Source organism: Podarcis pityusensis (genome assembly GCF_964106645.2).
Source record: "Podarcis pityusensis genome assembly, chromosome: 6".
In the NCBI taxonomy this organism is placed as follows: Eukaryota; Metazoa; Chordata; class Lepidosauria; order Squamata; family Lacertidae; genus Podarcis; species Podarcis pityusensis.
Window position 1 is genome coordinate 59,403,893 of NC_138030.1, and position 24,187 is coordinate 59,428,079.

Genomic DNA, 24,187 nt, shown 5'->3' on the forward strand with positions numbered 1-24,187 from the left:
ACTACATATGAACATGTACCACTGATGAAGCCCATGAGAGCAAAACAAGGCATTATTCCGAAAATCCTTGTCAACACTGTGGAACTGTAGTAGGCTCCAATTTGGACTTTATGAACATATGTGGAACAGAAACCAGCAGATATTTGGTCTTTGTGAAAGAACTGATTTATTGGGACTTCCGTCTATGTTATTGCACTTTATGTGTTGTTTATGTGCAAGATAAACGACGTACAGCTTCCGGGTCATGTGGCCAGCATGACTAAGCCTCTTCTGGAGAACCAGAGCAGTGCACGGAAATGCCGTTTACCTTCCCGCCGGAGCGGTACCTATTTATCTACTTGCACTTTGACGTGCTTTCAAACTGCTAGGTTGGCAGGAGCAGGGACCGAGCAACGGGAGCTCACCCCGTCGCGGGGATTCGAACCACCGACCTTCTGATCTACAAGTCCTAGACTCTGTGGTTTAACCCACAGCGCCACCCGCGTCCCTTCTACATTAGCTTCTGTTTAAATATGGTTTAACATTGCATGCAAAACAGTTCTTAGTTAGTGCCTGCGAGTTAGGGCCCAAGAGACAAGCAGTTGCACTTGAGCTCAAATCCTATGAAATGGCAGATTTGACAGAAGCTTAGAGGAACAGCTTGTTCATAATCGCCTGGACTAGTGTCCACTGCTAAAAATCCAAAAGCATTGAGACTGAGGCCACATTAAAGCACTCCATTAAGATTACTTACAGACAAACGTGCTCCAATACTAGGTAACATTTAGCCTGGACTAAGAGGTCTGGTTTCAAATCTCACCTTTGCCATAGGATTATTGTATGGCCCTAGACATGACTGAAAGATGAACAATGACAGGATCATTTGAGGGCAAAGATTACAAAGCAGTTTGCAAATGTATAAATGATAAATAGGAAACGGGAACAGGATAAGAGTTGCTGAAGAGAGAGGCACATTTGTTCCTGCAAGAAAGCTGAAGGTCTGCCGCTTGGGGGGACCAAGATAGATTTCAGTAAATCTAAGCAATATACAGCAAGTACTTCTACAGTATCTTTGTCTTAGAAAATTGGCAGCTAAGAAAGCAACCCATAATGACCATTAGATTTGGAGTGTGTGAGTGTGTGAAATCAATCCTATATATACACTGCCCTTGGCAACTCAAAGAAGGATAGGGCAGACATGTGAAAAATGATACTCAGTTTAAACACACCAAAACTCCCAAACCACCTCACCTCTGGAATAAGTCTGTCCAAATGCTCAGCTCGATTCTCATGGGAGGGGTGTGTAGAAAACCATTCTGGCACCCTTGGTTGCCCTGTAAGAGTCTCAGCTAGCTCCATTTTCTGCCAGAATACAGAACTTGCTCTTACATCCATACAAGCCTAGAAAGAAAGAGAAGGTGATATCTCAGAAAGATACTGAACTGCAATCTTAAGATGCTTGTAAACATCACTGGCCGTTTCCTTCACATCAAAAGCAGAGAAAAAGCATAGATAAGTAGGTTTCTCTACGTCTTCAGTGCTCTGAAACTCTTGGGAGCAACAGGTATAGCCTTAACAAAATAAAATCAAGTTGTTAATTTCTGGGCTGAGCAAAAAAGTGCTTCGCAGGTGAGCTGGTTCAGATGCAACTCTAAACAATGACACACCATGCAGGAAACCTGAGACGATAATAGTCAGAGCTGGCAGCAGAAAAATACATTTTCTAGAAGGGAAATGTAAGTGGCAAAGTATCATAAATGTTATGATATCAATGATCAAGGGAAAACTGTTTTATTTCCATGGTTAAAGGAGAAAACCATGGGAAAGAGAAAAAAGTAAAATAAATGAGCATTTATATCAAATGAAAGGCTGGAGCTTGCTAATGGCATGTACTGGGTTATAAATTAAAATTAAAATTATGGAACTACTGGGTTCTGTAGCATATGCTAAATGCTAAAGGAAGAGTAAAAGGAAGAACTGCTTAACATTAGCAAACTAACACTGGGAAATTGTTTTTTAAAACAACAACAACCTATATTGATTTTTTTTTTTAATAAAAGTATTGAAAGCTGGAACTCGAGTCATGGGGAAACTGCACAGTGCCTGCAAATGCAAACAACTCTTGAAACGGAACAGGTGGCATTTCTGCACATATGCCAATGCAAGAGGAGGAGATACCAATTATGCTAATAGAAGCAAAACCATCTGGGTTAAGTTCTTGACCTTTACAGGCAAAGAAGGAGCTGCTGTAGCAAAATGGATGAAATGGAAACAGACTTACAAAGTGCTCGAGACAAATAAACACGCCACGGAAGGAAAGAAGGGAAGAGCTTATTTTTAAATAAATAAATAAATCTGTATTTGGCTTAAAACCCAATACTTCTCTGAATTAATGCACACACACACACAGAGAGAGAGAGAGAGAGAGAGAGAGAGAGAGAGAGAGAGTTAGTTGTTGTTTTTAAGAGTTTTGGTTAACAATCAAAGCATTTGTAGCAGCACTGGTTTCACAAATCTGGGTCTCTCCAGCAACCAGCACATTTACATGGTCCCAGTATGCCTCACTGTTACATGTGAACCAGGCTGTCCTCTGTTTCAATTGGTGTTGTTACAAGTTCAAGTTGATAACTGCAACACAGGTCTCCACCACTCTCATTCTTTCTCCCTTTTCGAACAAGTAGTTCTGTATTACAACTACAAAGCGTCTCTTTCTCATAGACTGAAATTTCTCATCTCAAGTTACATTTCTTTTCAAATATTTTTCTCAGTGACTACACTTTTCCAATAAAGATCTGATTAACCCTTTCCCTTTGCTTTGGCTTAGTACTCAAATAGCTTCCTAGGCTGGGATGATCCAAAACCTACACCTCTCCAGGGCAAATTAGAGGTCTCCATAGCTGCGGACGCAGAACTGAGAGATACACACGTACCAGGTTAAAGATGCTCCAGGCATTTGGATAATAAATATTACTGTGTTCTGGGGAGATGTGAGCCCTTATCTGAGGCACCAGCTTCTCCAGGAGATTGAGGAGATGTTGTGCGACATCCTGACATCGTGCATGCAGCCCTCTGAACATTGAGGGCTCCTGGTCCACTCCAAAAACACAGAACACATGGGGGGAGTGTCTCAGCCGTCAGAAGCCAGCGCCTATGGCTAATAAAGCAGCTGCACTGTGGTATCTATTATAAAGGAGTAATTTGTTATTTATGTTTTATATTTCATTGAAGAGGGTGGTTTTAACAATTTGTTATATGAAGCTGCCCTTTGTTCCAGAATGGAGAAAAGTGAGGTGAAAAAGCAAACAAGCAAATAAATAAATAAATATGATAAAGGCCGTTTTCCCTCATCCAGACACCCTTTAAGTACATGCTGAAGCATCATTCTCTCCTTTGGGCATAAATGCTTTCTACTTTTCTGTATCCTCAAAGACCAAATATAAATAACTGTAATAAACCAATAAGCATTGGCAATATCGTCAACCCTAGAAAGAAGCTTGATGGATTTTCACCCAGAGGAATAAAAGTTCTTGTGAACAGCACTGTTTGCAAAAATGCCTGTGAAAATAAGTGGTCCACTAACTTTGTTTCTCTCCCAGCAGTCAAGCTAACTACAGTGGTACCTCAGGTTACATACGCTTCAGGTTACAGACGCTTCAGGTTACAGACTCCGCTAACCCAGAAATAGTACCTTGGTTAAGAACTTTGCTTCAGGATGAGAACAGAAATCGTGCTCTGGCAGTGCGGTGGCAGCAGGAGGCCCCATTAGCTAAAGTGGTGCTTCAGGTTAAGAACAGTTTCAGGTTAAGTACGGACCTCCGGAACGAATTAAGTACCTAACCCGAGGTACCACTGTAGTTTGTGTGTTCTAATAATAAATTCTAATAATAATAATAGCACTAGGTGGCAGTGGTGGTACAGTTATCCCATTCCTGTACATACGAAATGGTAAGGATTTTTTGTATTTTGATGAGCCTCATACTGAAATCCCAAATTATTATTCATAATATCATTTTTATTAATCACATTCGAAGCAACCATCTCATGGCGGTTTACACACAAAAACATTTAAAAACACAAAAACAGCAAATACATTTAAAAGGTGCTGCAAGTATACACAGAAAACCATTTGTGAAAAACGCTGTCTACTTAAAATGAAGCAAAGGAACATTTTCTATCCTGTTGCCAAAAGCTACTATTACCTTAGCAGCAAACCAAAGCCCAATTTTGTCAGCTTCCGCTTCCAATGTTCTGCTATATGGCCTATTGAACAGCAACTAGAAGGGAAAGGAAAGAGACATCAGAACTTTGTTCTTGCCAGTTTCTGAAACCAAAGTAAGCATTTTCCTAACTTACATGCAACAAACAGACAAGTTTCAGCAGAAGCGTTCCCCCTCCTACTCTTTCTGCAAAGCGCTTAGAGAAGTGGCTGTAGATGTACATTTTTCCTGGTGAATTTAGGAAGAAGCTAAATCAGCAGTTGCATTAGCAGCCTGGCTGAGGACCTGCTGCATTCTAGAGTTTGGTTCCAATAAAAGCCATGCATGCCAGCGGTGCTTCTTCACGTTTCTCTCTCTCTCTCTCTGGTCTACAGTAGACAGAATGATAGGATATGCTCCAGCATTTTATAGATTGAAGTAGTGGGTGCAGCTAAGCGGGGAGTATTTGCATGGCCTGGCAAATAATGACAAGAGGCCAGAGCTAGCCACAGGTGAAAAAAGGAAACTAAAATGCATGCAGCCAGATGGGTAATAAAAGCAGTGAGGTATGCTGCAGACACATCAGATACAGATAAAGAGACATCTATGTGCTTTATTGCATTTAGACCATTTAGCTGTCATTGGTCCCATTTTACAGAGGTTACAAAAAACACTGAAGCACCGCAATATGTGTGTTCACCTTTAAATCCTTGGCAGAGGGGACTTCCGGGTTGGCGCCATCGCCGAATGGCGGACTCCCTCCAAGCTCCGGAGGGAGTCTGCTCGGCAGGGGCTGGGTCCTACCGTGCCGGCGACGCGGGGACCCTTAAAAACCACGGGCACGGAGTCCGTGGACATGGGTGACTCGGCTTGCACCATTAGCGCCCTCCCGACTCGTGAAGGAGCCTTTTTAAAGGCTTCGGATCGGGTGCCGGGGAGCGGCGTGGTGCTTTGAGTCTTCTGCTTTCCCTGCCGAGCGCAGCCGCATGCCATTCGACGGAGAGCGCTGACTTCTTCCATTGAAAATTTGGACTATTAACAACAACCCGTGAGTAATTGGGAAACCGGGTTCAAAATTTCGGATTTGGCACGAGCGGGGGCGATTTAAAAAGGAAGTCAATCCCCCCCCCTACTGTAAGCATTCCAAAACAAGGACTGGGTAACCAAGGTCCAAAGGGAAGTATACTCCTGATAAAAATCATTAATTTCACGATGGGAAATTATAAGAACTGTGCTGGAGGAGAAGAGTGGAGGGTGAGAAGAAAAATGCAACCCCCCCCCCCGGGAACCGGGGCAATTCGCGGAGCCTGGTGAAGAGAGACGGAGACTTTGACAGCTGTCAAAGTAGCTGTCAAAGCTGGAGAATATAAAGAGGACTTTGTTATGAGGACTTTGCTGGTTAATTTTGTTACAATTTGCTATAATATGGATATAAACTGTTGGAAAATAAGCAACAATTTGACTTTTGGATTAGAGGATACAAAGTTATTACAATCCCCCTAGAGGGGTTTCGGGACATTACAAGAACGGTCGTAAGTGGAAAAATACTCTGGGATTCGCACAGGACTTGTTATCTTCTGGGAAAGCTGCAAAACTGAAATAGTATTTTGTCTACAGAGGTATTTACATTAAAGGAGACAATAGAATTTTCTATTGAAGAAAGGAAGGGACTGGACGTAAGTTTTTGTTCCTGAATAACAAACCTCTGTAGAGATACCAGATTTCTGAATTAGAAAGTTTTAGCAGCTGAACAGGACAAGAAACCTGAGAAAGTGAGGAATAAGAAGAACAAAGGACTGATTACGACACGGAAAGAACAACGGGAGGAGTGGTAAAGATCAAGGAAATTAAAGGCCTTTGTTAGATTGGACACTTGAAGTTAAATATTATTAAAATTAATAAATTAAAAGAAAACCGGCAAGATGGAATCGGGGAGAAATCTGGTCATGAATTGAGACTTCCAAGCTGATAAATGTATAGACTGATGGACATGGGGAATTCAAACCGGGGAAGGGGGGGGGGGGAGATTTGGAATCCAAAGGCTGTGTAACCATCTTTTGAATTTTTCTATATCTCTTATTTTCTATTTCTTTACATAACTTACGCATGTCATTTTATTTTGATTGGACGTGTTTAAAAAAAGGGAATTCGTGGAAGGAACTGGGGTGGATCTTGGGGAAAATCTTTTTTCTTTTCTTGTTAATGACGTGGGACGGTGGTAAGATTTGTACAATTCAATTTGGATAGTGGGTTAAACAAATTAAGCTTCAAATTGGGAGTGAGAGCTTGTAGAACCAAATTAAGGAAAGGGGAATACAGTCGGGGGGGGAGGGGGGAGTCCCAGAAAGTAGGCAATGAAAGTAAGGTTTTTAAATATCTTTTTTTCTTTTTCTTTTTTCTTTGTATTTCTATATTTTTGGAAACTTTAATAAATATGATTTAAAAAAAAAAAAATCCATGGCAGAGGACTTAAGGAAAAAAGCACCTCAGAGCATATGCAGAGTGCTTTCCCCCTCATATTAAAGCTTTTCAATGCAAAATGTAATGCAAATATCCATGAATTATAATACAGTGTAAACCAACGACTGGCGGTGACAGCAGAGCACAGAGATCGAAGTCAGAGAGAGCGGTGATGAGGGCGGATGGTAACAACTTAGGATGACTGTAGAAGAGGCACTGTCTCGCCCCAAGGAAAGCCCTGCCCAGCTCCAATCTACCTGCCGCCCAGTTCCCAAAATGTCATGGGAAATTACCCACACATTGTAAGGCTTCACAGTGCAATTATGACAGCAAAAAAACTTGGATATCAGGTTTTCTGTGCAGTAGCCCAACTGAAAGTAAATTGTGGATATGAAAGATGGACATGCCTTATTACAGCCTCAAGACTCTCCTCAGCTGTAATAGAGTTTATTCAGTTTCCATGTTTGTTCCTTTAAAAAACAAACAAACAAAAAACCTGATTTTTCCGCCCGATATTTGACAATACTGCCAAATTTCGTTTTGTTTTAACCCTACAGGCATGGGGAGCACATGGGACCTACAGATGTGGATAGACTCCAACTCCCATCAGCCCCAGTCTGCATACCCAGTGGTCAGGAACCACCTGCACGGCCACAGGGGCCCTTGCCCTAGTTCTGTAATGGACCAAAGTCCATTTGAATTGATACCATATTTCCAACTGTATTTGAAATACCTCATAATTTGCATGGACCACAGGTTTCATAAACTTACTCCCCTTCCAGAGTGTCACTGACAATAGTGGAATTGGGATCTTTTTAATTCAGTACTCTGAGGATGTGGTTTTTCAAATCTTGTATTAATCATGTATTAATCTTGCAATAATATATTTTCACCAGCTGGTAAAAAAACTACTTGGCCACACGGTTATTCCAAGGCACTAACTATGTTATATTGTTACTTTACTGTAGCGGTTTTATTTTGTAAACCGCCTTATTTTTCACAACGAAAGGTGGTTTATGAACACTACCAAATGAAATAAAAAATTTTAATTTGAGAAGCCAATCTTTTCAAAGAGGTATCGCAAAATAGTCTTGCTCAGTGCCTTGTGGGTCACCAGAGATCACATTTACCGTATTTTTCGCTCCACTGGACGCAGTTTTTCCCCTCCAAAAATTGAGGGGAAATGTGTGTGCGTCCTATGGAGCGAATGCAGGCTTGTGCCATAGCCGCGCGCAACCCCTCCGGCATGGAGAGGCTGCACGGGGCTATGGCTTCTTTAGCCCTGCGCAGCCTCTCCTGGCAGGGAGGGATTGCGCGGGGCTAAAGAGGAAGCCAAAGCAGCCAGCGGGATCCATCCCACTTGTTGCCTTGGCTTGTTCCATAGCCGCGCGCAACCCCTCTGGCAGGGAGAGGTTGTGTGCAGCCTGTACGCTGCTCTTTGGGGCTGGGGGGGGGATTTTTTTAATTGATTTCCCCATCTAAAAACTAGGTGCGCCCTATGGTCCGGTGCGCCCTATGGTGCGAAAAATACGATAATTATGCGACTTATTGACTTCCGGTTGTCAGAGTGATAATACAAAGTTACAACATTGACTTGAGAGGATAATATGGAATATTGCTAGAGGGAGCAGCACCATACCCAGCCCAGACAGCTGTGGAAACCAAGAAACAGCAATAATAAAATCACCACGTTTCTGCAACCTCAGAAGTTTTCCTGGCACCTCCCTTTTTAAAAAGAAAAGAGCTACCACAGGCATTTTACACTTCTGGAACGTGAAGGGAAAGAAACTGCCAAATGTGACAGAGAGCGAAGAACTGGGTTTGGCAACTTGTGTACTATAAAGCAAGCCTGGTGCTGAAGTATCATTGATCATCCTGACAGTTCTCTCAGCCATTTTAGGTTAGGTTACTGAACTGCCTTTTCCTACATCTCTGATTTTATTCCTGACTGGCAGGAAGTTCAAGTGTAATAAGAAACTTTGCAGGGAGAGCAGGACCATTTATTCTCTTCTCAGTTCCTGGTTAATGAGCCTTGTAGCACGGAGCAAAAGAGAAAGAAAGAAAGAAAGAAAGAAAGAAAGAAAGAAAGAAAGCCAAGTGGAAGGATCTCAGGGCATCTGAGGTTCTCGGATCACTTGGGGAGATCTGTGGATTTCACCCAAGGATATGAAAATAGCACAATATTGGCTCAACAGATGTATGAAGAACAATATTGCATTTTAAATCGTTTTCCGGGTGATCAAGCTAACCTTTAAAAATGCAAAGGCATAAAAGGAGAAGGAAGTTCTACTGCAAAATGCATGCCATCCTCCAGAGATTGAACATTGTGGGTGATGAATGCTACAGTAGAATTTAAATTATTGATTCTAGGTAAGTATGCTCCACTCAGTAGTATGTCCAGGGCCAGCAGAACGAATTTATAAGAAAAATGTTTACTGGCTCAGAGCAGCGGCCAGGGAAATAACAAAGTACTTCCATTTCCTAGCGTTGACTCCCAGCTCACAACAGTCTGAAGTTTACAAACTAGAAGGCAATATATGTGTCTTCGGTGAATCAATCCAATGGTGTTTTTTAAAAACAAACAAACCATACCTATGACAGTATGCATAATACACCCACAAAATGACCTACTTTTGTTGTGACTCCATCTTACTTTTAAAACAGTGAGATCAAGACCTGCTTCCCATGGCAAAAAGGCAAGCCCGGGCTTGTAGTTAGCTACTCACCCAGGCTGAACTGCAGTTACTTTCCCCTTCTTAGATCCAACACGCAAGCTGACTTAAGACCGTAAGTTTACTGCTATATCAGGTCCATAGTCTATTAAATGAAGCATTGTGTCCTGTAATACAGAGACCTTCCCCCACAAAGAACACCCCCGTTGCAGGAGCTAGACGAATGCTCTGTAGAACGGTGATCATCTTACCTCTTGAAACCAAGCTTGGAGCCAGTGGCCTATGATTGCTAAGCTGTCTGCAGGGCAAACAGCCCAAATCATTATGAGAAGAATGAGGAGCACGAAATCCACAAAATGCATCAGGCTCGCCTTCTCTGCCTTAAAACAAGGAAAACGGTATTTTAAAACCACCTATTTATGTCCTGATCTTGCACATGGATATTTAAGGTTTTCTGTATTCAAAACGATGCACTGTCTACCGACCCCTTTTACAAAACGTGAAGTTGCTGTTACTTCTCCAACTTGGTTTACCAGCTGATGTTGGACTACAACTCCCATCACATCCTGCTAGCTAAGGATTATGGGAGTTGTAGTCCAACAACAGGTGGAGATCCAACTTGGAGAAACACTGTGTGAAACCACAATGTTGACAGAAGAAACACTGGATTCTGGAAAGCACCAACCCTGGGTAAGGAAGGCCTATAAAGAATTATTCAGTTGTATGACACACCCCTAACTTCTGACTATGTCAGTTCAATTAACACCACAGATGAGGAGTTTGGAGCAAAGATTACTAGCCCTAAGAGGCAGGCTGTGAGCATCGCTGAATAATTCCATTCAAATATGGTGGTCTCCACATTGGTCACCTATGACTACAAGCATGTGTTTCGTTTCAGAGGGCTTTGGCAACGTCAGTATTTAAAACAGGATACATACCCCGTGTCCCAGAACAGCATGGGCAAGTTCATGTCCCAAAATGAAAGACAGCTCATTGATATCTGACACAGCAGACAGCATACCAGTGAAAACAAACAGTTGTCCATTCTGCAGGCAAAGAGAGGAAAAATAACACTGCAAACAAATGGTTTCACAGAGCAATCCAAAGTGGGGGTGGGGGTGAACCTAGAGCTTGGCCAGGCCAGCACCAGCAGAGCAGAAAAATGGGGGGGGGGGGAGAGAGAATAGAGGGGAAAAGAGAAGTTGTGTTTCTTCTTTATTCCTCCTTTTCGTCAGCACACTTCTTTTGGGGGGCGAGGTGAGGAAGGGAGACTTTCCTGCACATTGGTCAGAAAAGGAGAGAAAATCAGCACGCAAACTTCAGGACATGTTTTCTCTCAACCCGTGTATTGGGGGAGGCTGGATCCCAGAAGCTCCTCTTCTCCCCAACACCTTTTTGCCCTCTCTACTGTGAAAGCAATAAGGGCAGAGGAAGGACAGCGGTACCAAGTCAGGCCCAGTACTGTCTGCACTGACTGGCAGAGGCTCCTGAGGGATTCAGATTTGGTGACATTCCGAGAGCCGCGTGCAGAAGCCAGGGACTGAATCTGGAAGAGCAAGGAAGATGCTCTGCCTCTCAGCTAAGACCTCCCCCCTCACCGTCAAGAGAGAGAAGCACAAAATCCTTCGGCCTCTGAGACGTCCTCCCAAGGACAACAGGACTGCGCTGTCAGTAGCTTCTTTCCGAATTATTACATCTCTTGGTGTTCAATTTTTACTTACTGGAAGCACAACAGCATTAACATCTGGTCCCTCCACCACATGGATAGTCCACTTGAAATCAGAGAGTCCTGGAAAATCCTTGTTGCTGTCAACCAAATGCAAAAAGACTTTTTTGACCTCCTGGTAATGGGGGTCTGTTTCAGGCAACATTCTGCTTTTAAATTCTTCGACCCACTGGAAGAAAAAGAAGATGCAGCATACTGACCGATTCAAGGCAAGTAAAATTGCAATTAAGAGATACAATATGCATGAATATCCATGGAAGAGAGGTCAGTATAAGTAAAAAAAACATATGACACAATCTAATTCAGAGCAGGGAGGAGACATACACCATACTATTAGGGTATGATGAATTTTTCAACTCCCAAATTCCCAAAATGAAGGGTGCTAAAAAGTTGTAGAATGACTTGCGAATTCAAAAGATATTTTGGTTACATTAATCTAATTTTGTTTGGTAAATAAAATGTGTGTAAAATTGCATAGAAACAATTTAAAAATGACTGCCAAGTACTTATATTTTAATATTATTCTTGTTTACTTATATTATGTATATTTATGATTTTACCTGACACTTTCAGAAGGCAAAATTAAAATTCTTTGGCTTTCCAAAAGCAGTTTATTTGCTTCTTAAGTAAACGTAGTCTTAGCAAGCTAAATGTTGTCCAATTGCAAATATAACAGCAGATTTGAATCCCTCGCACCCAAAACATATTTTTAAGACCCCCTCATGGAAGAAATTTGCAAAAATTAAATTTCACCCCCTAAAATGACATGCCCTGCTGTACGATATCCATTTAGGGAATAAAATTTAAAGATGTGCTCGAGCAAAATATTTAACTCAGGAAAGGTGACCTAATGACATGGAATACATCAGCAATTATATATATATATACATATATTATTTACTAACAAGCAATATTCATCTTCCTCATGTAATAAGCAGTAAAACAGATATTCTCAATCCTTGCACTGCCAACACTCCTTAAATGGAAGAAAAATTCCCTCAGCTATGTGGGAAGGCCAGAAAACAGGATATATGCTATATATAAGTTCCCATCTTCAATCACCAGCATTGGGCATTAATAAAGGTCTCAAGTAGTAGAGCTGGAGACCCTGAACTATTACTGTGAGTCATCTCAGTTACTGCGAAGTGGGGCAGGGGAATTATTATTATTATTGTTTGCTTTTTTGAACAGCTACCCACCATGGCATACTCCATCTGGGACAATTCAGCAAAATGGTCTTTCCGAAACACCAGAAGCCGAGAACGTCCGGTGATTGGTGTCTCTTCCAAGTGAGTAAAATAAAACAGGATAAATACAAGTCCTAAAGTGCTCAGACCCAGGGCTATCTTCCATTTATTTCTTCTTGCAGATTCTTTAAACAGCTCCTTCTTGTTTGGAGGAAGTGCCCTCCACCATTTTCTTATGCTCCTGTAAGGCACAAATATAGCAAAGTTCGAGGAAGCCAGAGCGAATCGCAAGTGTCCCCGACTGCTGCACCCTCGTCAGTGCTACCAGCATGTGTTATAAATGTCAAAACTTAACAGCAGAAGTGAATGTGTTCTTCCTACCTGGCAGGCTTGCATGTATAGCCATGCTACCAGCACCCTGCGTGTAGAACAGGAGAGTACAAAATCACCAGTTTTAAAAACCATACTTGCCATGCTGAAGCCACAGGATGCATTCCGAAGAGGCTAGCATCACATTCAGTTAATTGGTTGAGTTAAAAGGCAAGCTTCTCTGCTTAATGCAAACAAATAGCGTGCTAGTGAATGATGCCCCAAAGTTCTTTCGCCTGCTGTGCCACCAGGAAACAAACCATGGTCTGGCTTGTTTTGAGTGCCCAACCTGAGGCTCATGGTGTGTCAACCACAAGTGGTATGCCAAGAACAAACCTTGATTGCCACATGGTTTATTTGGAAAGAAAGAAACCATAGGCCTGGGTTTGGACATAACAACAAGCCAGGCTCTCTTTCCTGTAAGCTTAGCAGCAGCAGAAACAGAAAAAGAGCAGAGCAAAACCTTTTCAGTGGCATATACTAACATGCTTAGTGCTCACATTAAACCATAGTTAACATTGTTAGTTGTCTTTAGCTATGGTTTAATGTGACACAGATACAACAAGCTATGAGGCTGCAGCAATGTTCACTTTGATACCTCACTCTACAAGAGTAAAACGGATATGCTGCACATTCTTGTACACATGAGAGAAGTGGGGAATTAGGGAGGTTTTCTGGTTAACCCGGTGCCAGGCTCCGGGGACTTGGCTTCCTCCCCCCCTTTACCCGTAGATAAGCAGGACAAAGCAAAGAGTCCCTTACCATTTAAAGAGTCTTTAATGATCACAGCAAAAGAACAAAGCATTCATTATCAGAATGGAAGGTGTTCCCAATTAAGGCTTCCCCCCACTCACTTCCATCTTGCAACCACCATGCTTTTTGTGTAGCCATCTTATCTGCTCTACGTGACCTTGGACTGATATGCTGAATACTTTCCAGTGAGAGAGCTTTGCTGTTCACCCCCCAGTTCTTCCCAACTTTCGTCGTCAGAACTATGCCCCTCTGCAAACCACTGTTCCAAATCTTTACTGCTCCAGGGCAGCTTCAGGATCCTGACCAGGAGCAGGGGGAGGGTCCCACCACTCCTCACCAGAGCAGTACTCCTCAGCTTGGTCTCTGACACCTAGAGAGTGTGGGGCCTCCCAAACTAAGGAGATTGGTTAGCTGTGCGTTATGAGGAGTCTGAGAGATGAGGAAAGGCAGCTGAGGGCTGTGCATAAGCACAACAAGGAGGGGTGAGGGAGAGAGCTGGTGTAGGGAAGAAGGAAAGCTGAATGGGAAGTGAACAGGAGGAAGATATGGCAAACAGAGAGTGTGGAACCACCATCACTCTCATCAAACAAATGGGCAGCATCATATTTGGGAATTAAAAGGTTATGTGCACATATCCACAGCTGGACAGGAACCCAGGACCCATTTATGCATACAGTTGCCCACAAAGCTAGGGATCTACATAAAGTCTTGCTTCTGTACATATTAAACCCATAGGTGGATCAGGCAGCTTTTAAGGTGTCCAGGTTAAGGCGAGTCATAGGCTGAGAAGGTGAGTTTAAAAAGAAGATGGATTTCAAGAACAAATAAATGAATAGGGAGAGATGGGGCAGTACCTACGTAGCATGCACATGTTTGTACAGAAAGAACTTCCATTTCAAATGAAGAGGAAGCAAAAGTGAGGTAATATAATGCCAGGCAAGATATTACAGTCGTACCTCCAGTTACTAACTTAATTTGTTCCGGAGGTCCGTTCTTAACCAGAAACCGTTCTTAACCTGAGGCACACTTTTGCTAATGGGGCCTCCCACTTGCGCCATGCTGCCACCACGCGACTTCCATTCGCATCCTGGGGCAAAGTTCGCTACCAGGAGCCCCTACTTCCGGGTTAGTGGAGCTCATTACCTGAAGCGTTCGTAAGCAGGACGGTACATAACCCGAGGTTGCACTGCATACAAAAAAAAAGTGGGAGATAGCTCAATTGAAATTTGAGGAACCAAACAGCAGTTTAAATAATCTAATGCTATTCTCCTTCTAAACTTTTTTTTAAAAGTTAATTTCTACAGATCTAAAATCTGGCTACAATTAAGCCTTTGAGAATGGAAAAGGAAAGCCAAAACAAAAATCTAATGCATATTTAAAGGCTGAGAAAACATTAACTATTATATTCTATTTTAAAAAACAACATTCTGCTCTGGAGAATAATAAGAATACGAACCAAGTTTCAAAACACTGAGACACCTTATTTACAGTAAGAAAAATGTGTTCATTTAATAACAAAGAAAAGGTTTAATAAGGGATGGGATTTACCACATATACCATGATGGTTTTCCACAGGGTCTAACTTGTATATACAATTTAAATTTAATAGATGGTTCCTTGAGCAGCAACAGAACATCCATATTGCAAAAGCACAAGTGGAGCATCATTTGCTGTTTTGGCCTGCGCAGTGAATATGTAAAGTTTATGGCCAGAATCCAGAGCACTGTAAAAGCAGCTCCAAGAGGGATTTTATACTTGTTTTCCTCAAACAGAAGTCCTCCCTCTATGCCACAAGGCAAACCTGAGGACTTCCAAAACTGAGGATAATTTTCAAAAGTGATTTGTTACGTGGCATGGGGAAGTAAAGGCGTCAGCTCTTCAAAGTCAAAAATTCTACTGCACTACCGCAAGCCTCAACTTTCTGGATCACGAACTATATATATACAGTGGTACATCGCGTTACAAACACCTCGGGTTACAAACACTTCAGGTTACAGACTCCGCTAGCCCGGAAGTAGTACCTTGGGTTAAGAACTTTGCCCCAGGATGAGAATAGAAATCGCGCATTGGCAGCGCGGCAGCAGCGGGAGGCCCCATTAGCTAAAGTGGTACCTCAGGTTAAGAACCAATTAAGTTCGTAACCAGAGGTACCACTGTACTAGAAAACTAGATGCATGCTTTGTGATTGACCTATTCTTAAGCCCAAATTACTCAACCTCCAATCCAGAAAAACAGCTTACAAGGTGAAGCATCAGACACATGCCCTTACCACCGCTCATAAATCCAAGTGCGACGCAGGCCTATATATGCAGTGCCCCAGATTCTGAGAACCTTCCACTCCTTTCCCAGGAAGTTTGCAAAGGTGTGGCTTCCTCAGCAGGTTGGTACATGCATGGGGACAGTGCTGCAGCAGCCCTCTGATGTGCACATGATATCTAGATTGGAGATTAGTAGCCAAATTACCTTTTAAAAGGTGACTAGAGATGAGGATGTGCTCCTAATATTAGAAGTGCATTACCAAGATCCAAATTTCGTTAACCGATTGGTCTGCAAGCTAGGAACGAAACTCACTGCGCTGAGTCACTGTTAAAAACTTGAGAGACGCAACTACTTCCTTGGTGGAAATTACACAACAAGGTGTGTCTTGGCAACACAGTTAAAAACATTCTAAATTTTATTTTATTATAAAGAGGAAATGTTTTTAAAGGGTAATAAAGTGCCTAACTGCTGGTGGCATTTAGGAGAAAAAGGCACTGCTCAGACAGTACAGAACTAAAAGCACAGGAAGAACACTCTGCACCTAAGCCACCAAGTTGATGCCATTTCAAACTAAGCATATTTAAAGCATGTTTATTTCTTCTGCTTCATTCCCACCTTCCCACCAAAGTGATGAACAGAGTTGCATACTCCACTTCAGAGGTGTTTCAGAGCTTCGCAGATTTCAAATCAAGGAAGCAGTTGGCCTTTCAAGTAATTAAAACTTGGCTAAGGTAAATGAAAATCAATAAAAACCAAAACATATCCCCAAAGCAGGGGCTGCTTTCATGGGAAAGCACAGAAACAGAGATGCGATTTATCAGGGTTCCAGGCCGAGAATGGACAATACTCACTCTCTCCTTCCTACAGCCCCTGCCCCATCCTCTTTACAAGAATCAAAAGTGGTACTGTACATCAACCTAGTGCCTAGAGCCAGGAGACATTATCCCTCAGTACTGGGAGGGCGGACAAAGGACCAGAAAGTACCACAATGCCATCCTTTGCTGGAGGATAGAGGTAGAATATTCACGTATTTGGGGGAACAGTTTGGGAAACAGCATAGAAATGTACTTTACCCATTTTTATCCAAGTTACACATGTTCTTTCAAGCTACCTCACCAGGCTTTAAAACAGGTGAGAGGAGGAGGGGAGCAGAGACACAAAATCAGCAGTCATTCTCACAAAAAGTGAGCTTTCACCATCTACAGTGGTACCTCAGGTTACATACGCTTCAGGTTACATACGCTTCAAGTTACAGACTCCGCTAACCCAGAAATAGTGCTTCAGGTTAAGAACTTTGCTTCAGGATGAAAACAGAAATCGGGCTCCAGCAGCAGGCCCCATTAGCTAAAGTGGTGCTTCAGGTTAAGAACAGTTTCAGGTTAAGTACGGACCTCCAGAATGAATCAAGTACTTAACCTGAGGTACCACTGTATTTGCAAGGCTCCTTTCCAACATTAGGAGCATGCCAGACAGTCTCATGTGAAGTTTGCAAAGTATCCTATTAAGCTTGCATCTAAATTTACATTGCAACAATGTAGTATACTCTATACTGCTATAGTGTGTAGCAGAGCAATATTAATGTTTACCTCCCAAGGATGACAGCAAATAGTTTCTGAACTGGCTTCAATAGAATCCACAAGACTGGAACGGGAGCCGCCTTCAGTGCTGAAGATCTGTGAAAAGGCCTGTGAAACTGGACATTCTGAGAACCAGTCAAGTGTCGAGATTTTTGAAAAGCAAGTCCTCTTGCCCTTTGCTCAGAGAGAATACAAGGCCTCCTCGAACAGCTGTGTGCAACGTCGAAAATTCCTGCATTCTTAGGGTTCAAAAGCCGCATTTGACTTTTGTTAATGAGGTTACTGTAGGTGTTGGAACTTTCAGTCATTAAGTAGCACCTTCTGTTTTTACTTTTGTTCCATGATTGGCACTTAGTCACTTGATGCTGGTGTCTGTTCAATGCTTCACTGGAAAACTTGTAAGGATTAATGCACTTTCCCCAACAGGCCAAAGATGTAAATCTAGTTAAAAGACAGTTTCTTGAGCCACTAAGAGCAGCCATCTCTCTCTCTCACGTGTTACACCTAGAAATGTAAATCAAGAGTATATATTTTTAAATGATGCAATAGCAAATGATAACGCTATGAGACACTATGCTCTTTAAGGGTGTGTATTCACTAGAACTCAGTACTGGGTACTGGGAAAACCTCAGCATGGTTCTCCCAAAGTGCTGGGAGCTGTTGCTGGGGACAATGGCCTAGTTCAGATAATTGTTCCAGGTTTCAAAAACTATGGTGTATTAAATTAGGAGCATGAGCCAGGGCCAAATACCTAAACCCTTTCCACTGTTCTGCTTCATTTCTGATTTACAAAAAGCCAGAGTTGTGGGTCCAAAACTGTGTAAATCTGTCAGTTAGTTAGCAAGCAGGATAATATCTGACAGTAAGCCAAAATTCTCCAGATATAATAGGGAACTCAGGCTTAGTAAAAGCCAGAAATGAAGTGCTGAACAGACACACTATTAAACATGAAAAAAATCCACACTGAAGAGGAAAAGAGGGTCAAAACAAGTACAGTTCCCCTATCCCATTGCTAGTTCCCAAGTTCACAAACTATTAAGACAGACTTCCCCCACTTTGGGCCGAACCACATTTTGGGAAGCCCAGAAAAATAGTCCAAACCAAGCCAAAGGGTCACACAGAATCTTTACATCCATGAGCTACATCACACATTGTTCAGGTAAGCAGTTAGTACACGACAATGTGTGGGAGTGAGCCTTGCACTCTTTTCTCCCAACAGGACACACCTGTATGAGTAGGACTTATATAATACATCCACCCCATTTTTTAAACTTGCATGAATTGCATGTAAACCCCATTTACACATAGAGTGGGAGAGAATATGTGGTCCCTATAAGAACATCAAGGGTTGGAACCAATGTAAGAATCCTGACCACAGCCACTGGCACTTATTTTCCATATGTGACACCTTGGTTTCCAACCAGAATTTGAGATACAGTGAAGTGATTGCAGAGTTGAAAAAGTTGATTTGGGTGTAATATCCCACTGCAGTAAATGCAGGTCCCACTTCTGATCTTTAGCTGGTTTTCTCTGGTTGATTAGTTCAAATCACTGGGTTGCCGTCAACTACCGTTTACTCAGAGTAATTAACTTGTACTCACTTAAATTACTGGACCTAAGTTAATTGCAGCCATTAATTTAAAGACGCCTACTCTGAATAAAAGATAGTTGAATACAACCCACCACATGAAATTCAGCACACACATAACTTCCTTGGCATCCGTAGCCCATGGCCCTCTGTCCACCCTTTTTACCTTGTTCTCTGTTCAGTGTCAGCAGCAAACTCCTTCCCTCAGGCCAACAGTCAACCCCTCCCTTAACTCTCTGATTTGGCTTCCCTTTCAAAGTTTCCAAATATCACCTCCATCACTAAATCACTAGGTGTCTTTATGCAAGCCACAATCTCTCATCTTCACCCCCTATTCTCCACCTGCAAGATGGAGATAGTAATATTGATCTACCTGGCAGACTTGTTGTAAGGATTATTGAGAGATTCCAAGTAAAATGCCCCGAGCTCTCTGAAGTGCTTTATAAGCACGAAGTAGTATACTAGCAGCTAACCCCCTGCTTTACCATCTAGCCCAGCCTCCTCCAACCTGGTGCCCTCCATAAGTTCTGGACTACAATTCCCATCCGCAACACTGCCAGCACAGCTGTGGTAGCTGGGACTGATGGGAGTTACAGCCCAAATCTACAGGGCACCAGGTTAATCTAGCCTGAGAAGTCAAAAGCTTGGGCACTATCCTGTCCAGGACAGATTCATTAACAATGCACTTGTGGCCCATGGAAAACACCCTCATGAAAGTTCATGTACTACCTTCAATATCAGGAGCCAACTCCCTGTGAGGGAAGATCTGGCCGTCATATTCAAACCCAGAGACAATTGCATGGAGAGAATGACACAACGAAATAGGTGAGGCTTTAACTAAGGCTGACTATCCAAATGTCAAAAAAGGGGCACCGGGGCAAGCAAAATGAGGAGCAGGCAGGTGTTCTTTCCCGGAAGTAGAGCCATTCTTCTTTCCCTCATAGAACGGACATTTCTCACTTAAATTTCAAGTCAAATTTCCATTGCTAATTAAAACCAGCAATGAACGGCTGGATTAGGTGGGAATCCTAAACCATATTATCTGCTATATGAGTACATATCAGGGGGTTCGCCTTGTGACTTGGGTGGCTTTGTCCCACAGAAGCAGTCACAAAGTGGAGGCCTGAGGGACCAGAGAGACGATGCAACGTACACGCACACCCTCTCTCCTGCGCCTCAAGCCATGCGAGAGAACCCAGGTTTCCCTTGGCGCAGAAGAGCCGCGGGGGAACCGACCCGCCGCCACCCTGCGCCACCTGAGCCTCTTTGGCCAACGTCAACAAAAGACGCTGCGAGGGCAGGAAGGGGAAACGCCTTCCGAAGAAGACGCAGAAGCAGGGAAACCGGAGCCAACAGAGAGCAAGCGGGGCGCCTCCTTATAACGCAAGCCTGCAGAGGAGCGGGAGCTGTGCGTCCACAAGGCTGGTTGCCTTTCCCCCGCCATGGCCACTCCCGTCACCTACCAGCCGCGACAGAACAAACTGGTTCCAGGAAGAGGAGGCGAGGTTGCCAAAAGCTCAAGTCAGAGACGAGGCGCGGAGGAGGGGAGGAGCAAGATCCCCTGCTCCGTTGGCTGGCGATCCCTCCAGCAAGTGAAGACGTAATGGAGGGGGGGGGCTTGAGATACCAGCGCTTTCCCCTTACTCGCCGCCCGCCCGACCCTTGGAGAGAAGAAGGGGCGCCGCGCGTAAAGACGCAATGGCGACCTCTAGGACCCTTTGGCCGCGGAGAGGCGCGCCCTTCGCCCTCCCCGTGCACCAGGCCTCTTCCCCTTGCGCTCTACGGCTGGGGCGGCCGCTTGCCTTTCCTTCCGGGCTGGGGAGGGAGCCAATCGGTGGCGGAGTTTCCCTGTTTCGCGACCGAGAGAAGGCCGCCTCCAGCCCTGTGTTTACTATCAGCGAGTTGAGCGTGGAGGAGATTCAGAGATGTGATTCTGCACCTACCTACCGGCAGTCCGGAGTGATGGAATGCATAGAATCGTAACGAAGGGATCCCGAGGGTCATCCAGTCCAACCCCCTGCAATGCACAAAATTTGCCATATTCGGTGGCATGTGTAGAACCAGGTTTTTAAATGTGCTAGTCAGCATGGGCGTAGCCAAGGGGGTGCAGCTATGCCCCCCAGATCAAATAAAACAATAGAAATACTTAACTAACTGACCAATTACTTCGGTTTTTCGCCCCCCTCCCCCAGCAAAAGTCCTGGCTACGCCCATCCTTGCCAGATGCGGATCTGCCACTACTTCCATTAGTACACCAGCGATGGATGGTTCAGAAGTGTCTTGGGGCACTTACACTACCCTCAAATGGGCACACACGTATTGCAAGTGCATTTACATGCAACTAGGTAACACTGGGAAATAAATGTCCACTTGTGGTGGCTTTCCTATAGCCCAGGGGTACTGGATAAATCAAATGGAAGAAACCTTTAAAAGGTGGCTCATCAACAGCCTTTCCTGTTGCAAGGGAAGACAGAGATTTTTCTCCTTCTGGACATCTGGATTTCAAAATTAGGGGAAGACAAACAAGTGGTTGGCCAGGTTATGCCATAATGGACTGTTGTGTGAAGAGGGTACTTTTTGGTGGCTGCAGGGTCCAGAGCATACTGTAATTAGAGCCTAGGAGGAGCACATCAGTTATACTTTCTTGCCCTTGACCTGTCATCCAGTACAGAACCAGAGTTTACTTGTGAGCTAAGGCGGCATTAAAGGAACCAAGCAGTGAGCTGCGAAAAGTTTTGAGGGGCTGGAAAGCAGAGCTGCACTAGGCTCACTCAGCTCAGGGGTGGGAAACCTCTGACCTGCAGGACTAATTTGGCTCGGCGTGGGTTCCAGTTTGGGGCACAAAGCCATTTTCCCAAAACCGTGCCCACCTGCCCCACACCTGCAACATGAAGAGGGGGGCTGGTAGAAACACAGCTGCCTTTGCACAATCAGGAGCCTTAAAGTGCCCCAGCAAGGGAGGCGGCTTGTCACTGGCAATGAGAGTGATTCTGTTGGGTTCAGCTGTGCTACTAAGTTCCCCATGGAGAACTTGGCAGCGCAGCCAACCCCTGCCCAAAGTGGCTCATGAAAGCAGATCACTCTGCTCTCCACAGTCCCCCACCAACCTGGGAGCAAACTCAAAACGCCACCTTGTGATCTTTCATAGGAAAGTATGGTTTATAAATATGTAAACAAAATAAATGATGCAAGCACTAAATTCCCTTTTGCAGCTGTATTACACCTTCTTCTGTATCTTCACAACAGCCATTATGACGTAGGTTAGGCTGAGAGTTGGTGAATAGCCTAAGGTAGGAAGTGAGCAAAAACAAGGACAAGTTAAGTGAGTTTAAAATGTGAAACTACACATGCTCATGGTGTTTTCTTTTTGTTTATCAGGGTTGGGAAAATGCTTTTCCTTTGTGGTTTGCTGATGATTGTGCAGCTGAACAGACTCACAAGTACTTTTTGTAGCCCATGAAAGCTTTTGTGATAATAAACCACAAGACTTATTTTGTGAGAATTTATTCCATTTGTTCCTTTTGGGAGGAAGGGGGGCTATTTTGGGAACTGAACTAGGGCCCTCAAATCACCTTAAAAGGAAGGTGGTGGGTTGCATTCTCCTGTGCCTTATTCAGAAATATGAAGCCGTGATAGTTATTCTAGGGAATCTTGGAAACAGCAAACAACACTATCTCCATTGTCAAGTCATGTTTGCATCCTGTCAGCCCTTCAGCCAGACGGATGGCATAACCTTACAAGTCATTAGCTCCTCTATTTTCAAAAAAATGCTTATCTTTCATTAAGTATTCATAAAATAATAAGAATGTTAAACCACTGTGAAATATTTATAGAGCAGTAAGGAACAGGTTTACTCTACAGATTTGGAACTGAGATTTTGAATATTTAGAGATATATTTATGCATTGCTTTTGAAGATGACATTTGCAAACAAGAAAGGAGATATTGCCCATGAACCTGAAATAAGTAGCTCTGGGAGCTGAGTTTCTTCAAAAATAATTGTGGCATAAAATTATGAGGCTTGCAATAAAATATTAGCTGCAGCTGTCAAGCTGCCAGTCCTGACACTAAAACTCCCTGGTTCATTTAGCACCCGCTACTCAGGCTGAATCTTATACGCTCCTTTCTGGGGAAAAGTTCCACTGAACTCAATGGGGCATACTCCAGGGCAAACAAGTATAGGCTCGCATCCACACCATATATTAAAGCCTATTGCTTCTCCCAAAGAATTCTGGGAACTCTCATTTGTTCAGGGTGCTGGGAAATTGTAGCTGCAGGGGTTAAATGACAGCTCCCAGGTTTCTTTAGGGGAAGCCATTTTTTTAAATGTGCTTTCAAATGCACCTAGGATTACAATCCACACCTTCACATTTGCAGACTGGCCTGGTTCAGATACCAGAGTTCTCGCCAGAGACAACTGAAAATTACTGAGACCCACTGTTTTGGCTCCCACTCATAGACACAGTACTTGAACTTTCAACTTTATTGCCAAAGGCTTTATTCCAAAATTCTCTGCAGGGTCTAAAAATAGGTCAGGTTACAGGTACACAGGTCAGGAGTTCAAAAGCTCTCTAAGACGAATGGCTAAGATGTCTCAACACTTGACACACATGCTTGACCCACCTTTTGAAGAGCAGGGCAGGTGCGGTCATTTGTGTTGTTCTCTTACCAAAGACTGGGCAGGCAAGCAGGCGCTCCTGCAAGTAGGCTGGCTCTGCTGGTGCTATCATGGCCAATGGAATGTCCTTAGAGATGGAGCAGTGCATCCATCTCATGGTCTGACCTAGGCTCAGAAACCTTCCTTGAGGTGGGAAAAGCTTCACGGCAGGGTGGAGACTGGATTAGATGTCTCTCCCACAGCTGGAACATCCAATGCCACTGGGGTGGTGCTTTCTCCCAGCAAACCACTTGGCCCCTCCCCAACGTCAGGCACTCTTCCCATTCGTCATCCCCCTTGGACCAGCCCTGCCAAGATGTCTTCACAGGACGTATGACACCCACCCTGAGAGACTTCTTGTTCTCATGTCCTTTAAGGCTTTCCCATAGTTGGCCACTGTGAGAACAGGAAGCTGGACTAGATGAGCCATTGGCCTGATCAAGCAGGCACTTCCTATGTTCTTAAAATGGGGCAGACCCAGATTCAAAATGGCAGCAAAGACAGTTTGGCATAATCACCTGGCAGTTGCAGATACAGTGGTGCCTCGCAAGACGAAATTAATTCGTTCTGCGAGTTTCTTCGTCTTGCAAATTTTTCGTCTTGCGAAGCACAGTTTCCCATAGGAATGCATTGAAAATCATTGCAATCAAAACAAACTTGCAAGACGTTTTCGTTTTTCGTCTTGCGAAGCAAGCCCATAGGAAAATTTGTCTTGCGAAGCAACTCAAAAAACGAAAAACTCTTTCGTCTTGCGAGTTTTTCGTC

General features: G+C 43.6%; 1 protein-coding gene across 3 annotated transcripts in view; it reads right to left on the minus strand.

Annotated features, from left to right (window-relative positions):
- OMA1 (OMA1 zinc metallopeptidase) overlaps nt 1–22,222 on the minus strand; it is a 35,222-nt gene extending 13,000 nt beyond the window's left edge. The window contains exons 1-8 of one of the 3 annotated variants that reach the window (XR_013988072.1): nt 20,230–20,679; nt 17,188–17,682; nt 12,233–12,461; nt 11,029–11,202; nt 10,246–10,353; nt 9,559–9,687; nt 4,179–4,253; nt 1,231–1,380 (exon numbers count right to left, since the gene is read on the minus strand). Coding sequence is in view for 2 of the 3 variants with exons in the window: in XM_081011828.1 (XP_080867954.1) it covers nt 1,231–1,380; nt 4,179–4,253; nt 9,559–9,687; nt 10,246–10,353; nt 11,029–11,202; nt 12,233–12,461; nt 17,188–17,660 (1,338 nt within the window). In the remaining variant the exon portion in view is untranslated. Of the gene's footprint in view, nt 1–1,230; nt 1,381–4,178; nt 4,254–9,558; nt 9,688–10,245; nt 10,354–11,028; nt 11,203–12,232; nt 12,462–17,187; nt 17,683–20,229; nt 20,680–20,713 lie in introns of those variants that run through there. The other 2 variants (XM_081011828.1, XM_081011827.1) reach the window with 2 other exon arrangements.
- Nucleotides 22,223–24,187: the final 1,965 nt, after the last annotated feature.